At 39.4% G+C, this 17,937-nt stretch overlaps 1 protein-coding gene across 3 annotated transcripts in view; it reads left to right on the top strand.

Moving 5' to 3' along the window:
- The window catches only part of KLHL32 (kelch like family member 32), a 223,371-nt gene that overhangs the window by 50,194 nt on the left and 155,240 nt on the right, over window positions 1–17,937 (top strand). For all 3 annotated transcript variants that reach the window (XM_081250418.1, XM_081250420.1, XM_081250417.1), the window contains exon 3: window positions 467–647. In XM_081250418.1, the coding sequence (XP_081106544.1) occupies window positions 467–647 (181 nt within the window). The remainder of the gene's footprint in view (window positions 1–466; window positions 648–17,937) is intronic.

Raw genomic sequence — 17,937 nt, forward strand, 5'->3', positions numbered from 1 at the left:
ACCCCACACAGGTGGTACAAAGCTAGAAAAGGAATCAGAGAGCTAGGGAGGGGGTCCCAGAGTGGAATGATTTGCACACATATATACACACATCTAGACACACATCCAGAAAAAGCTTTGCACTCAGAGATGTATACATACTGAGGGGACAGGGGCCCAGAAGCAGAGGCTCACAGGCCTACAGACATGGGCCAATACACAGACACAGATGGACACACAACAAACACAAATTCTCAAAGAGAGGGACCAGTAGGAAGGAGAAAGAGGTCCTGTTGGGGGGGAGGAAAAGAGAGAATTAGAGAAAAAGAAAGCAAGAGGACAGTGGGGACTAGGAAGGTCATACCACTATAGGCACTGGAATCCACACTCCCTGAGTTGCTCTTGAAGGAGGGAGGGAGCCTGGGGGCGACTGGACTGATGAGAGGAACAACATTGACTGGATTGCTCTCTTCTCTCCTCCTCGCAGTATTCAAGAAATGCTGACAGGCCAGAGGCTCTGCCACTCAGAATCTCACACCGATAGCGTCCTGGCAGCGCTGAATCAGCAGAGAAGTGACGGCATCCTTTGCGACGTCACCCTGATTGCTGAGGAACAGAAATTCCATGCTCACAAGGCAGTCCTAGCAGCCTGCAGCGACTATTTCCGGGTAAGTCAAGGTGGTTTGTTTGTTTATTTGTTTCTCTTAAGATATTAATAAACAGAGGATGACAGTTTTCCTGAACTGTCGCACAATCATCAGCCAATTAGATAATCGTCCCCAGAGTTGTGACTGTTGGGGGGTTTTCTGGTCAGACTGAGATTGGGGCCCCATCGGGATCCTCCCTGGGCTGGACACCTGGATGTCCCTCCAGTGGAGAGCAGACCTCTCCTTTGGATCTGAGCTGAGGGGCATTTGACACTCTACCACCAAAAGAAAGTGTGGCATTGTAGTGTACCATAATGGGGGTGCAGGCTGAGGACAGGATGTTTCTGGATTCAGGATCAGAAGGACAATCTGTAAGACAATTTATTTCTTAAAAGGTCTCTAAATATATGTAGTGTTTCTGATTTTTTTATTTTCTATGGATGTTCTCGTCTTAGAGCTTTCCAAGTCTCTGCTCCAGGGACGGAGATGGAATTGACCTAAAGGATATTTATGGTTGACATGTGGGTGCCTGTTTAGCTGAAGACGTTGTCTTGTTAAGTAGAACTTTGGAGTTTGATTTCCAGTGGCTAATGATATGTGATGATGTGTTTGTTGTTGTTTTTTGAAGGTGAGTGTATAGTATGGTTTTAGCTAAATTTAATTTAATTTAATATTTCCTATGATTCAGGTCATGGGCAAAGGACTTTATATACATATCTCATTGAATCGTCACAGCAATCCATTTTATAAACACATGCACATGCTATAAAAATCACCATTTTACATGTAAGGAAACTGAATCTCAAAGATTAGGTAATTTGACGTAACCCAGAGGTGAAGTAATAAGTCACACAGTTCCTAAGTGGCAGATCTACAATTGAAATCCATGTCTGAGTCTTAACCAGCATTCCATTCTACCCCTTATAGGGATATAAGAAAGAAAATTGTGACAATTAATAACCAAATTTTTTTGAAGTATTAATTTCTGAATATACATGATTTAATTCTTATTTAATTTTTTTCAATGTTATTTCAGTTAACTAGTGATTAGGTAAGAAATTCAAAACACAATAGTATACAATTTCTATATAAATTAGAATATAAATTTAATTGTGAATTAAAAAAACTTTTTCTTACCAAAGTCTTAAATGATACAGAAACCAAATCCAGCCAGGGGCAATTTTTTGGTTTGATTTGGAAATTTTCAATAGTCACCTTGTATTTTGATGTTTAAGAGATGATATCAGCTGTACTCAATTGCTGACTAGCAGTTAAAGAGAATTTTCAAAGATGCCAAATCGTAAAAGAAAGATTAAAAAAAGTTGTAAATGTGATGAAACCTGGTAATGTAGAAGATAAAGAAGTAATTACTTAAAATATCTATCTAAAATTAAAAGTAGGGATTTACATAATTGTAAACTGCAGAAATGAAGCGGAGTATCTGTAAAGTGACCTTCTAGTTTCATTAATATAATGTACATTTTATACACTCTCACATTGTCAGGGATTAATCTTCCAGAAAGCTTATATTATTTGGAGGGCTTTTGAAACAACATACTTTGGATTGTTATATATAACATGTGCACATTATAAAATACGAGTTTTTTCTTCTTGTGGACCATAATATAGACCTCTTGGTGCTTGGCTTCTCTCCTCCTAGGTCTCTGTGGGTTGGATTTTGAATTTAATTTGGGGTTTGATTTTGTGCCTGTGTGTATATGAGAGAGGGAATGTGCAAGTGAATGCATACATGTGAGCACTGAAGAGCATTTTACTTGCTGCTGGCATTTAACGATGTTTGCAGCTATTCCAAGTTATTCACCTCTTTTACCACAATGCCTGTCATACTCTGATACGTCATGCACAGAGTGCCTCCTTTAAAATACTGATGTTATAAAGCCTGTGAAGAAAGCTTTATTATTCCCATTCTGTAGATAAGGAAACTGAAGTACAATATGTTTAAATAACTTGCCCAAGGACTGCCAGATATTAAGTAGGAGAGCTGATTTTCACACACCAGAGCACCTGTCTCCTTGAGTACTAAGTTGTGCTTTTTCCACTTAACCATGTGCCCTGCTGGATTCATACGCAGTCCCTTCAATCTCATGACCTGCTTGTGAGGTGTATTGATTGTTCAGATGCAGAAACCAAGACAAAGTTGGAACTCTTGGCACTTATCTCTTTTCTAGGCATTGTGATAAGATTTAACCAGACATAGACTGAACCCTACGGAGCTTGTAATATAGTCATTATACTGGACGTTGTTTTTGCCATATACCCTGTATCTTTTGTTAGCTTTTGTCGTAAGAAACCACCCCAAAACTTAGAAGCTGGATAGTAGTTCCTCTGGTCTGCCAGTTTCTCTGATCTATGCTGGATTCATTCTTACGTCAGTGGTTAACTGGAGAGTTGCCTGGAGACTGGATGATCTGAGTTGGCTTTGTTTACCTGTCTGGTGATTGGTAGGCTTATGGCTGGAGTTGTAGGGGACAGTGGGCATGTATTTCTCACAAACAGGCTAGCCTGGGCTTTTTCACATGACAGCTAAATTCTAAAAACAGCAAGAGGGCTATCTTCAATGCACAGGTGCTTTTCAAGCTCCTGTTTGTGTCCTGTTTACTAATGTCCCATTGGTCAAGCAAGTCACGTGGCCAGGCTGAGTCAGTGTCAGTGAGGATACCAAAGGGCATGGATGCAGGCAGGGGAAGAATTTGTTGCCATTTTTGTAACCTACCACTGTCAAGAACTGTCAAACATTTGTGATTTATCCAAGTTGGAAACCAACAAGTTAGTCTATCACTGGTTCAGAGATGCTGCTAGAAGACATGAAACTCTTAAGTCACACAAAATGGGTTGGATCATTGACGATCATTGAGCTTAGGGAACCTGAATCTTTTATATGCGTAGGAAACACGTCTGTCCTTTGCTCTGGAAGAAAACATTATTATACTGGACAGTAAGCATGCCTACCCTTTGCTCTGCAAAGAAACATTCTCTCTCTGAGTAAACAGAACTGCTCTTTGCTCTGAAGGGAGATATCACTCTGTCATCGAAGGCTATTTGCTATAGAAACATCCCTGAAATGAGATTTCAGAACAAGGACAGTCAGTGCCTCACTCATAATACATGCAGAAGTGCAAGAGACCCATGCCTTAAACTAGAATTATGTCTGTCTTCCTTGTATCTTACACTCTACCACACTGAAACATCTAGAAACAGTATCCTGTCTGAGTAATTTCAGTATCTCTCACAACACTTATAATGTTGCCTCAGGCTTAGTAAGTATTCAATAAATATTTATTAAGTGAATGAAGAAATGTTTTCTAATTCTCAGAGAATTCCATGTGTATTTCAATTTTTAACATCCTGCATATAAAATATGCAAATTATTCATGGATTTTTCTTTCTAGTGTGATCTATTCAAATTAATTAGGTAGTCTGACCTAAATAGATTTTTTAAAAGATGTTGAGGGTAGGAGTTTTTATTAATTAATTAATTTATTTTTGCTGTGTTGGGTCTTCGTTTCTGTGCGAGGACTTTCTCTAGTTGTGGCAAGCGGGGCCACTCTTCATCGCGGTGCGCGGGCCTCTCACTATGGTGGCCTCTCTTGTTGCGGAGCACAGGCTCCAGACGCGCAGGCTCAGTAGTTGTGGCTCACGAGCCTCGTTGCTCCACGGCATGTGGGATCCTCCCAGACCAGGGCTCGAACCCATGTCCCCTGCATTGGCAGGCAGATTCTCAACCACTGAGCCACCAGGGAAGCCCTAAATAGATTTTTGTACTCTATTCTGATATCTGGCAGATTATTTTGAAGCTAAAATAATCGTGGATGGCAAGAGTGAGGAGAAGGCCCAAGTTTTGGTGTAAACTGTTCCTTTACATTGATCTCAGAGATGGTATCAGCTTTTCTTGCTTAAAATATGAATAATGAACAGTTGAGCACAAAGTACTGTGGATTCCTGTGATCATCACCATTTTAAATGAAAGGGTTAAAACACATTCTTCCGCCAAATAATAATGATTTAAAAAAAATAAATTTAGGCTTAATATCAGCACAACATGGCGTTAGTCAAAAGCTATAACTGTGTTAGACCAGGGGCTTCTTTTATAAGAGTAAAGCAGTGGTGGAAGGAAGAAAGGGAAGAGCTAAGCATCAGGTCTGAGTTTGAATACAGCGGGAGGGACCATATCTCCCTGTTTGCCATTGTTTCCCACAGTCCCTGACAAATAGTGGATGCTATTCTAATTAATATCTGTTGGGTTATTCACCCTCTTCACTATTTATTCTTTGAGCATAGGCAAGTCATTTGACTTCTGTAAACCTATGTTTTTTCATCTGTAAATTGGTGATCATAGAGCATAACTCTCAGAGTAGGTAGATTCAGAGATTAGAATGAGATAAGGTACACTAAGTGCTATATCTGATACACATCACACCTTCAGTAAATATTATCTGTTTCTCTCCTCGGGCTGACTTGGGATCCCTGGTCATGCTCTGTCTGGCCCTTTGTGGGAAAAGAAGACTGCTCATCTTTAGGCTCACCTGGTTGCAGACTCCCTCACCTTTTGATGGGTCAGAATAACGTTTTGGATTCATCCTTTCCCATCTTGTTATCTTCTGAATCTGACACCTCTTTCCTTCTTGCTTAGAACATTCTAGTAGCCACTTAACTTTCTCCTCCTCTGGTTGTCCCTTGACAAACCATCGTGCAGATGACTGGTGAACTTTCACCCCCCTGCTCAGGTCCCCCAGAGCTCCTCAAGGCCTTTCTGCCAGACCCCCAGAGTGTGCCTTCATACTGTGTCATTACCATTCATCCTCATCTGTGTTCCCCCATATGTTCATTTGATCTTGCAGCCATAACTGTTCTGCAAACACTCTCTTCCACCTGAGGGCCTTTCCACCTCTCAGACTTGCTAATGACCATTCCTTCTACCTTAACCTCCTACTCACCTCTTTGTCTACCTTGTCCATCTTCCAAGGTTTATCCCAGCCAACAAGTGTGAAGTCCTCCACAAAGCCTTATCCTGTCCACCCCCTGCCACCTCTCTAAATTCATACGCAGGGTCCCTCTTTTCTGAAGCATTATAACTGTAGCTTGTCTCACTCACGGAATTAAAGATCAACAAAATGAAAGGGCAACCTACAGAATAGGAGAAGATATTTGCAAACCATATATCTGATAATGAATTAATATCCAAAATATGTAAGGAGCTCATAAAACTTAATAGCAAAAACCCAAATACTGTGATTAAAAAATAGGCAAAGGATATTAACAGACATTTTCCCAAAGAAGATATACAACTGGCCAACAGGCATATGGGCATGAACAGGTACATGCTCAGCATTACCACCAGGGAAAACCACAATGAGAAATCACCTCACACCTACTAGGATGGCTATTACCAAGACAAGAGATAAAAAATGTTGGTGAGGATGCAGAGAAAAGGGAACCCTTATACACTGTTGGTGGGAATGTGAATTGGTGCAGCCACTATGGAAAACATATGGTTCCTCAAAAAATTAACAATAGAACTACCATATGATCCAGTAATCCCATATCTGGGCATATAAAAAAGGAAATGAAATCAGGATCTTAAAGAGACATCTGTACTCCCATGCTCATTGCAGCAGTATTCATAATAGCTGAGATATGGAAACAACCCAGGTGTCTGTCCATGGATGAATGGATAAAGAATATGTGGGGTGTGTGTGTGTGTGTGTGTGTGTGTGTGTGTGTGTAACGGAATATTATTTACCCATGAGAAAGAAGGAAATCCTGCCATCTGCAACAACATGGATGAACCATGAGAACATTATGCTAAGTGAAATAAGTCAGACAGAGAAAGACAAATATTGTATGATCTTACTTACAGAAACAGAGAATAGAATGGTGGTTGCCAGGGGCTGGGGAGTAGTTGAAATGGGGAGATGTTGGCAAAGGGCATAAACTTCCTGTTATAAGATGAGAAAGTTCTAGGGAATCTGATGTGCAGCAGGGTGACTGTAGTAAATAATGCGTATTGTAGACTTGAAAGTTTCTAAAAGAGTAGCTCTTAGAAGTTCTTAGTACATACACACAAGAAAAGATAACTGTGTAAAGTGACGGATGTGTAACTAACCTTACTGTGGTAATCATTTCACAATATATATGTGTATCAAGTCATCACATTGTATACCGTAAACTTACACAGTGTGTTGTGTCAATTATATCTCAATAAAAATGGAAACTTTTTTAAAAAAGGAATTGAAGATTGACACTGATGAATTGAAGATTATACACTGATGTGTATAAAATTGATGACTAATAAGAACCTGCTGTGTAAAAAAAAGGAATTGAAGATGTGTCATGTGTTGCAGTCCCTTTCACCAGTGACTTCTCTGAAAGTGACTGACTAGCTGAGGACTAGTGAAGTCCATCAAAGTACTGTTGAACAGAATTGAATGAGGAAGTATTAAACCAGAGGTAGCAGGAGGAATTAGAGGCCTTATGATCTGGAGTGTATGTGAGAAATGGGATGAGTCAGCCTCTTACCCTCTTCCCTGTGGCAGCCCTGGGCAGTGGGCCACCCTGTAGCTTCTGGAGGCTGTTGTTTACCATTTGCTATCTCCAGCTTCAATCTCCATGAATGCCTGTACTTTCTGACCAAGGAAGCAGATGTCTTGACTGTCTCACGTAGCTTTGCATATGTGATGGCAAAGTGATTCAAATATGACATTTTGGAGAGTTAAATATTTGACCATCACTTTCCACTAGAGCCTGAGTGTGCTCTGCCTATGTAATTTTTAGTTTTGAGAAAAGAGGATAAAGCCCATGATAATAAAAAAAAAAATCTGTGTTCCCTGTATTTTTATAATCATACTCTCCAGTCACTATTTGATTAAAATGGCATTAAAGGCTATTAAATGAGTATATAATATATAATTACAAATAAATGTTTTTTTTAAATTCAATAAGCATTTGTTACATACCTACTATTTTCTAGATGCAGAATGAATTTGTAGTCTGGTAGGAGATACAGGTGAACAAATAACTATAGTGTAGTGTAATTAACAGTTTGGGTGGTGTCAGAGGTCTTGAACCTTGTTTTTATCTCTCTTCCTCTCTCTGGCACTCGCAGTCAATAATAACTACCACTAATTGAATATTTACTGTGCTGCAGACACTTACTCTAAGCACTCTATGTGTATCAATTCATTTCATTTTCTAAAGAAATCTGTAAGATGGATGGTATTATTGTTAAGTATCACCATCATCATCTCCGTTTTAAAAATGGAGACTTGATGTTAAATAATTCACATTAGGGGCATGGAAGCAGTCAAGTAAGAGCTGATGGAGGCCTGACCTGAGGCTGGAGAGACAGGATGTGTGTGAGGAGTGGTGAGGGGGAGGGAGACTGGGTAGTAGTAGGTAGAATACACAGGACGCTGCGTGGATGGTGAGGGAGAGGAAGGACTTAAGAATGAGTGAGGGGCTTCCCTGGTGGCGCAGTGGTTGAGAATCTGCCTGCCGATGCAGGGGACACGGGTTTGAGCCCTGGTCCGGGAAGATCCCACATGCCGCGGAGCAACTAGGCCCGTGAGCCACAATAACTGAGCCTGTGCGTCTGGAGCCTGTGCTCCGCAGCAAGAGAGGCCGCCACAGTGAGAGGCCCGCGCACGGTGATGAAGAGTGGCCCCCGCTCGCCGCAACTAGAGAAAGACCTCGCACAGAAACGAAGACCCAACACAGCCATAAACAAACAAACAAGCAAACAAACAAACAAACAAACTCCTACCCCCAACATCTCCTTTAAAAAAAAAAAAAAAGAATGAGTGAGCTCCTGGCTTGTGGGAGCAAGCGGGTGCTCACACTCACTGCAGACCTGAGGTGTGGATGGAGCTGGGAAAAGGGCAGCCACAAGGCTTTTTGAAGGAATCTGTACCATCGAGGGAGCAAGTGCGGAAGGCTGAGTGTGAGGACTTTAAGTTCCCCTTGAGGGGTGGAGCCAGTACCTTTTTTTCTTTTCTGGTCCTTTGCATCCCCTGCGCTAAGTGCAGTGCCTGGCGGCCCACAGACCCTCAGTATTCATTCTCCCCTGCTGCATCTGGCTGGAACAATTCCCGGCTGTGTCACATGGATGGGGCCTCCCCAATCTCCTCCTCAGAACACCCATTACATGTACTGTCTGTTTTACCCATTAGTTCATCTTATTTCTTAAGCAGTTTTCTTATAAAGACTTGAAGGTAGTAGCACTGCTGACAGTGAACATATAAGTGAGATCATTGTTGGGTTCAGGCTGTCTCTTCTTTGGTGGTTTTAGAGACTCTTCGTGAACATTTCTGATGTTCAGAAATCATATGTAAGACATACTGTGTTCATCACATTGAGGATATACAGCAACATACCACTGACAGTTATTTTGCTTCCAGCCGCCAAGACTGCAGCCTCCTGCCTTTTTCCCTGCCTGTTCCTGAGCCTTCATTGATTTTGTGAGCTCCCAATATGCTTCCAATAAACTATATTTTTGCTTAAACAAATAAAATTAAGAATAAAAATAAATGTACATGAAATACTGTCAAATGCTATCTATGTAAATATTAAATGACTTTGAAGAGTCCGTTTTTGTCTTTTGTTCAGTCACCCCTGCCACCGCTTTCTTCTGGGAACCTTCTGAGCAGTTGCTGGGCTTGATGCTGTAATGACGATTCACTCTTTTGATCCATAGGACTGTTGTCACAAGCTGATTAGTACAGTCCTCAAAAATTAAACGTTAGCTGGGTGTGATTCAAAGCTAACCTCCTTTTCAGAAAAAAAAAAGAATAAAAATAACAGTAATATAACCCTCAAATCCTTCAGTACATATAGTAGTTATTTTTAGTTTATCTTTTTGATGGTTACTGTAAGCATAATAAATATCTACTACTGTCTTAAAAAGCAAAGCATTACTCTACAGTTATTTAAATTAGTGCCTGAATACCACTAAAATTAAATCCCATGATGTTCAATATTTTCCATAGTCAGTTTTACACTGACCTGTCCTGTGATTAATTACTTTGCTTGAGGCCAAATGAGTACTACTGAGTTCTGTGGTTATTGGGTGTTTATGCTGAAACAGCAGCCTTGTTAATTCTTGCAAATTTGCACACTGCTGTGTTCTTTCCTTTCCCCAGCTTCTGCATTTTGTGTATCAATCACAGAGGCACCAGAGTATCATTTTCATAGTGCTTTTGACTTATGTATTATATGGTAAACTGATTATTGTTTTCCATCAAATGAATACTTGTTTTAACATTCAATGTTATCATATCTGTTTATAGAAGTAATTAAAAAGTAGAGCAGTGTCTGTTAGGAATTGAAAACTATGGCTAAAGGCTGAGGTTTTACCAGTATTGAAGCTATTGTCAAGAACCTGTGGGGTGGGGACAGAGCTCTTAAGGAAGTTTAAAAAGACTAATGGGCAGATTCTACTGGGCAGATTACGAAGAATACCGGAAAGTGATTCAGATATATGATGCTTTCAAAATGTACATTTTCTTTTTTGTTTGAGTTTTGATAGCAAAACTATCAAGGAAATAATTTATTTTCAGGTAGTAGTTATCTATTTTCACTACATTTGATTGAATTTTGTAATGCAGAACTCCTGGCGATAGGAAAAGGTAAAAATCCAATATTAGGACCATTTTATCCCTGTCATATTCTTTTTCTGATAATAAATTTAATTCACTGTATGCAACTATAAAATAACTAACTTTTAACATTTTTTATTTTTCATATTTTTAAACATTTCCATTTTAATTTTCTTAGGTTGTGCTTAGTATTTAATATTTAATTTTATTTAATATTTTAATACAATAACTATTACTACTTCACAAATCAATGTGCTTCTTTATTACTTCTTAATGTGGTAAGAACAGATTAACTCTATAGCTGACAATAGTGCCAAATGATGCACATAATTCACCACTTTTTCAATTCCATAGATATTTACTGAGCATCTACTATATGCAGAAAAGTTTGTGCTTGATGTTGCAAGGGGTACAGAAAACATCAACACTCAGCTTCTGCACAAGAGGTGAAGGTTGAGACAGATCTTGGTAACATATGAGATTGCACATCAAGAGGGAAAAGAGAGAGCAGAAAAAAAGGTCTGTGGTTAGGACCTAAAGGATGCCTTTAGTCAGGTGGCAGAAAGAGAATGAAAAGATGGCCAAGGGGACAAAAAAGGGAAAGTCAAAGATATATAAAGATAACTACCATGTACATTTTAATCAAAGTGCCAAAATTAAAGGGTTTCAAGAGATCAGCATTTTCTGCAGAAGATCAAGGAGAATGCAAAAATATTCACTGTTGTTGAAGAAGTTGGTCTCAGTAGTGTGGGAAAGGAAGCCAAAATCTAAGGGGTGATGTATAAAAATATTGATCAGTGCTACTCGAGGTCTATGGACCAATGCCAGTCTGTGAAATGCTTGTTAACTATCCATGCTAATAATCTGCTGAATGTTAATCAGCTACGTCATGAAATACTGTGTTAGTTCAGCTGCCAGTTTTTCACAGGAAGCCTTTCTCAAGAAGCAAGTAGTGAGTTTGTGTTCTGGCAGGGACTTTATACCTGTGTCTGATGGATAATAAGCAATTTGAAGACAGCCTACTTTGAAGAGCAATGATACAGATAATAACAGTGTAGATATATACACCATTCCATTTTTATTTTTTATCCAGCTTTATTGAGATGTTGTCATATAACATTGTATAAGTTTAAAGTATATAACTGTGATGATTTGATACACCCATACATTGTGAAATGGTTGCCACAATAAGGCTAGTTAACACATCCATCACTTCACATAGTTACCTTATTGTGTGCGTGTGATAACTTATTAAGATCTACTCTCTCAGCAGCTTTTAAGTCTACAATAAAGTGTGGGTTAACTGTAGTCACCATGTTGTACATTAGATCCCCAGAACTTATTCACCTTAGAACTGGAAGTTTATACCATTTGGTCAATATCTCATTCCCCTCAGTCCTCAGCCCCTGGCAACCAACATTCTGTGATTGGTTTCTATGATTTTGAATTTTTAAGATTCCTCTTATGGGTTGGCCAAAAAGTTCGTTCAGGTTTCGCAGTAAGATCTTATAAAAACCCGAACGAACTTTTTGGCCAACCCAATGTAAGTGAGATCATATAGTATTTGTCTTTCTCTGTCTGATTTATTTCACTTAGCATTATGCCATCAAGGTTTATCCATGTCACAAATGGCAGGACTTCCTTCTTTCTCATGGGTGAATAATATTCCCTGGTGTATATATATCACATCATCTTTATTCATTTATCTATAGAAAGACATTTAGGTTGTTTCCATGCCTCGCCTATTGTAAATAATGCTGCAGTGAACATGAGAGTTCAGATATTTCTTCAAGATCCTGATTTCATTTCCTTCAAATATACACCCAAAAGCAGGATTGCTAGATCATATTCTATTTTTAATTTTTTGAGGAATGTACTGTACTGTTTTGCATAGTGGCTGTACCAATTTACATTTCCACCAACAGTGTACTAGGTTTTCCTTTTCTCTTCATCCCCACCAACACTTGTTATTTCTTGTCTTTTTGATAATAGCAATCTTAGCAGGTGTGAGGTAACTTATTGTGGTTTTGGTTTGCATTTCTCTGTTGATTAGTGATGTTGGACACCTTTTCGTGTACCTGTTGGCCATCTATATGTCTTCTTTGGGAAAATGTCTATTCAGATCTTCTACCCATTTTTAAATTCAGATTATTATTATTATTTTTTAATGTTGACTTGTATGAGTTCTTTTTTTAGTTTGCATATTAACCCCTTATCAGATATATGATTGCAGATATTTTCTCTCATTCTATATTTTGCTTTTTCATTTTGTTGATGGTTTCTTTTGCTATGTAGAAGCTTTTGAGTTTGATGTAGACCCACTTATTTATTTTTGATTTTGTTGCCTTTCCTTTTGGTGTCAAATTAAAAAAATTATCACTAAGATTGATGTCCAGGAGCTTACTGCCTATGTTTTCTTCTAGGATGTTGACAGTTTTTGTCATGAAAGGATATTGAATTTTGTTAAATGCTTTATCTGCATCAATTGAGATGATTATGTATTTTTTATCTTTCATTCTGTTAATGTGGTATATATCACATTTAATTTGTGTATGGTGAACTATCCTTGCATTTAAGGGATAAATCCCACTAGATCATGGTGTATCATCCTTTTAATGTTCTGTTGAATTTGATTTGCTAATATTTTGTTAGGATTCTTGCGTCTATATTGATCAGGGATATTGGCCTGTATTTTTCTTTTCTTGTAGTGTCCTTATTTGGCTTTGACGTCAGGGTAATAATTGTCTCATAAAATGAGTTTGGGAGTATTCTCTTCAGGTTTTTGGAAGAGTTTGAGAAGAAATGGCATTAATTCTTTCTTACATGTTTGGTAGAAACCATTTGGTCCTGGGCTTTTCTTGGTTGGAAGTTTTTTGATTACTGATTCAATCTCCTTGTTCATTATTGGTCAGCTCAAATTCTATTTCTTCATAATTCAGTCTTGGTAGGCTGTATTTATAGTAATTTATCCATTTCTTCTAGCTTATACAATTTGTTGGTGTGTAATTGTATATAGTAGTCTCTTATGCTCCTATGATCCTTCGTATTTTGTGGTATCATTTATAATATCTCTTCTTTCATTTCTGATTACACGAACTATGGTACCTCCATACAATGGAATATTATTCAGTGATAAAAAGAAATGAACTATCAAGCCATGAAAAGACATGGAGGAACCTCAAATGCATATTACTAAGTGAAAGAAGCCAGTCTGAAAGGTACTTAACTATATGACTCCAACTATATGGCATTCTGGAAAAGGCAAAACTATGGAGATAGTAAAAAGATCAGTCGTGCCAGGGCCTGCGGGGAGGGAAGGATATATAGATGAAGCATAGGTGATTTGGGGGGGGCAGTGAAACTGATCTGTGTGATACTATTATGGTAGATACATGTCATTATACATTTGTCAAATTCATAAAGTGTACCTTAATATAAGAGTACTTTAAGAGTGAAGCTTAATGTAAACTGCAGACTTTGGTTGATAATGGTGTATCAATGTTGATTCATCAGTTTTGCCACACTGGTGAGGTATGTTGATGGGAAGGGGTTACATGGAATTCTCTGTACTTTCTCCTTAGTTTCGCTGTGAAGCTGAAACTGGTCTAAAAAATAAAATGTATTAATTTTTTAATGAAAGAATAAATGTTACAGGTACCTCACTGCTTTCTCATAATTGTTTTATTGTTTCCTGGAAAGATGACCTTCCGATTCTTTTTTTTTATTTTTTGCATTGAGTGAGCAATTAGATTGTGAAAATGAAACCTACCCCTTAGGGGAATAGTCAGCTTTAATATATAATAAGTCATGATTCTAAGAATAGCAGGAATGGATATGTTAAGATGGCGAGCAGCACTCTGGACATGATCTGACTTGTTCTTGCATTAAAGGGCGTTGCCATTCCTCTTCACAGTGTCCTGAGCACCTGTGTATGCAGGACATTGTACTGACTCTGCTGCAAGAGGGTGGTGCAAATTCCAGTCTGAGTTTGACTTGGAAGGCAGAAGACTGATGCCCCAGCTCAAAGACAGGCAGCAGGAAAGAATTCTTTCTAACTCAGCCTTTTATTCTATTCAGGCCTTCAACTGATTGGATGAGGCCCACCCTCATTGGGGAGGGCCATCTGCTTTATTCAGTCTGCCACTTCAAATGTTAATCTCTCCTGAAATGAAACCCTCATATACTGTTGGTGGGAATGTAAATTGATACAGCCACTATGGAAAACAGTATGGAGGTTCCTTAAAATACTAAAAATAGAACTACCATATGACCCAACAGTCCCACTCCTGGGCATATACCCAGAGTAAACCATAATTCAGAAAAACACATGCACCCCAATGTTCACAGCAGCACTATTTACAATAGACAGGACATGTAAGCAATGTAAATGTCCTTCAGCAGAGGAATGGATAAAGAAAGATGTGGTACATAGGAAAAATATTCTTTGACATAAACCACAGCAAGATCTTTTTTGACCCACCTCCTACAGTAATGAAAATAAAAACAAAAATAAACAAATTGGACCTAGTTAAACTTAAAGGCTTTTGCACAGCAAAGGAAACCATAGACAAGATGAAAAAGACAGCCTTCAGAATGGGAGAAAATATTTGCAAATGAAACAGTGGACAAAGGATTAATCTCCAAAATATACAAACAGCTCATGGAGCTCAATATCAAAAAAACAAACAATCCAATTAAAAAATGGGCAGAAGACCTAAATAGACATTTCACCAAAGAAGACATACAGGTGGCCAAGAGGCACATGAAAAGATGCAAATCAAAACTACAATGAGGTATCACCTCACACTGGTCAGAATGGCCATTATCAAAAAATCTAGAAACAGTAAATGCTGGAAAGGGTGTGGTGAAAAGGGAACCCTCCTGCACTGCTGGTGGGAATGTAAATTGATACAGCCACTATGGAGAACAGTATAGAGGTTCCTTAAAAAACTAAAAATAGAACTACCATATGACCCAGCAATCCCACTACTGGGCATATACCCTGAGAAAACCACAATTCAAAAAGAGACATGTAGGGCTTCCCTGGTGGCGCAGTGGTTGAGAGTCCGCCTGCCGATGCAGGGGACACGGGTTCGTGCCCTGGTCCCGGAGGATCCCATATGGCGTGGAGTGGCTGGGCGCGTGAGCCATGGCCGCTGAGCCTGCGTGTCCGGAGACTGTGCTCCACAACGGGAGAGGCAACAACAGTGAGAGGCCCGTGTACCACGCAAAAAAAAAAAAAAAAAAAAGAGACATGTAGCACAATGTTCACTGCAGCTCTATTTACAATAGCCAGGACATGGAAGCAACCTAAATGTCCATTGACAGATGAATGGATAAAGAAGATGTGGCACATATATGCAATGGAATATTACTCAGCCATAAAAAGAAACAAATTGAGTTATTTGTAGTGAGGTGGATGGACCTAGAGTCTGTCATAGAGAGTGAAGTAAGTCAGAAAGAGAAAAACAAATACTGTATGCTAACACACATATATGTGGAATCTAAAAAAAAAATGTTACTGATGAACCTAGTGGCAGGGCAGGAATAAAGACGTAGACATAGAGAATGGACTTGAGGACACGGAGCGGGGAGGGGGAAGCTGTGGCGAAGTGAGAGTAGCAGCAACATATATACACGACCCAATGTAAAATAGTTAGCTGGGAAGCAGCAGCATAGCACAGGGAGATCAGCTCGGTGTTTTGTGACCACCTAGAGGGGTGGGATAGGGAGGGTGGGAGGGAGATGCAAGAGGGAGGGGATATGGGGATATATGTATGCGTATGGCTGATTCACTTTGGTGTGCAACAGAAACTAACAGTATTGTGAAGCAATTACACTCCAATAAAGATCTGTAAAACAGAAAGAAAATATCCCAACATGTCATATCTGTTTAATTGTATGTATAAACCTATGTATGCAATTGATTCATAAACAAACACATATTTGCTTAAAAAATGTGGTGCTTATATACAATGGAATATTCTCAGCCATAAAAAGGAATGAAATTGGGTCTTTTGTAGAGACATGGATGGACCTAGAGAGTGTCATACAGAGTGAAGTAAGTCAGAAATAGAAAAGCAAATATCGTATAATAATGCACATATGTGGAATCTAGAAAAATGGTATAGATGATCTTATTTGCGAAGCAGAAGTAGAGACACAGATGTAGAGAACAAAAGTATGGATACCAAGGGGGAAAGGGCTGGGGTGGGAGGAATTGGGAGACTGGGATTGACACATATACATTATTGATACTATGTATAAAATAGACAACTGATTAGAACACACTGTATAGCATGGGAACTCTACCTAATGCACTGTGGTAACCTAAATGGGAGGGAAGCCCGAAAGGGAGGGGATATCTGTATATGTATGGCTGATTCATTTTGTTGGGCAGTGGAGGCTAACACAACATTGTAAAGCAACCATACTCCAATAAAAATTAATTTAAAAAAGTGTTAATCTCTCCCCAAACATCTTCACCACACGCCCAGTAATAATGCTTTACCAGATACCTGGGAACCCTGTGACCCAGTCAGGTTGACACTTAAAATTAACCGTCACAGACACTGTCTCTGTCCTCAAAGAACTTACAATTCTTAGAAAAAGTAAAACATACACACATAATTATAATTCAAGGCAGAATAAGACAGGAGCGTGTAATCTGAATCTCTCCCTTTTAGGGAGTCAGGTTTCTATACAGGTTCTATACAGGCTTCCTCTGATACTGTGTCTCATGTGGCAGTCTGGCAGTCCTCTTTTGTAATTTCCTGCCTCCTAACTTTCTAGTCCCTTCTCTGATACCCTACCACTCTGTACAAATTTAACTTATTTATTTGCTCTCTCATTCATTAATTCATTTCGTTAATCGTTCATTCATTCAACAGTTATGTATTAACTACCCACTAAGTGCCAGACATTGTTCTAGATTGTGAAGATGCAATAATATATAAAACAGACAAAATTCTTGCTCTTAGGACACTTCCATTCTAGTTGGCCAAGAATGACTGTAAACAGATAAGTATGGAGTTTGTCTAATGAGGGTAAAGGCTGTGGAGGACAACAGCAGGGTTACTAAGGTAGGCAGTGCTGGTCCTAGTGGTGGTGAGAATTGCCTCTTTTTAATAGGGTGGTCTGGGAAGGCCCACTTATAAGTGAAGGAGCAGGCTGTGCACGTGAGACCAGGTCACGTGTGACCACCTTGCAAGCTGTTGTTAGGGTTTTGGTTTTTACTTCAGTGAGGTGGGAAGTGCTGAGACAATTTTGACAGAGACGTAACATCACCTGACCTGTGTTTTGAAAAGGTAACTCTCCAGTTTCTGTCAGGAGATGGGAGTGGATGCCAGGATTCTAAAAGGAGGCTCTTAGAATAAGACAGGAACAAGGCGTTGGCTTACACTGGGGTAGTGGGGCTGGAGGTGCTATGGACTCTTGGATGCATTTTTTTTTTTTTTTTTTGCGGTACGTGGACCTCTTACTGTTGTGGCCTCTCCCGTTGTGGAGCACAGGCTCCGGACGTGCAGGCTCAGCGGCCATGGCTCATGGGCCCAGCCACTCCCCGGCATGTGGGATCTTCCCGGACTGGGGCACGAGCCCGTGTTCCCTGCATCGGCAGGCAGACTCTCAACCACTGTGCCACCAGGGAAGCCCCTTGGATGCATTTTGAAGGAAGAAAGAGCCCAGGGAATTTGATGGGG

Source organism: Mesoplodon bidens (assembly GCF_964165515.1).
Source record: "Mesoplodon bidens genome assembly, chromosome: 12".
NCBI lineage: Eukaryota > Metazoa > Chordata > Mammalia > Artiodactyla > Ziphiidae > Mesoplodon > Mesoplodon bidens.